This window comes from Penaeus monodon, chromosome 34, assembly GCF_015228065.2.
Source record: "Penaeus monodon isolate SGIC_2016 chromosome 34, NSTDA_Pmon_1, whole genome shotgun sequence".
Lineage (NCBI taxonomy): Eukaryota > Metazoa > Arthropoda > Malacostraca > Decapoda > Penaeidae > Penaeus > Penaeus monodon.
The window spans coordinates 19,135,414-19,135,638 of NC_051419.1; the positions used below are offsets into that span (position 1 = coordinate 19,135,414).

At 59.6% G+C, this 225-nt stretch overlaps 1 protein-coding gene across 1 annotated transcript in view; it reads right to left on the reverse strand.

The window, feature by feature from the left end:
- The window catches only part of LOC119594629 (neprilysin-2-like), a 37,634-nt gene that overhangs the window by 1,505 nt on the left and 35,904 nt on the right, over positions 1 to 225 (reverse strand). The window contains exon 12 of the mRNA XM_037943679.1: positions 73 to 191. Within this exon, the coding sequence (XP_037799607.1) occupies positions 73 to 191 (119 nt within the window). The remainder of the gene's footprint in view (positions 1 to 72; positions 192 to 225) is intronic.

The window sequence follows — 225 nt, forward strand, 5'->3', positions numbered from 1 at the left end:
TTGGAGTGGTCACGTTTTTGAGTGGCTGTGTGCGCGTACGTGCTTGTGTGAACACGCCATACGAATGCTTACGGAGTCATCGAAGCCGTGGGTGATTTCGTGGCCGATGACGTAGCCGATGGCGCCGAAGTTCATGTACTTGGGTCGTTCCGCCTCGAAGAAGACGCCCTGCAGGATGCCGGCGGGGAACTCTGTGGGCGGAGGAGACGGTGAAGGGTCGAGGCC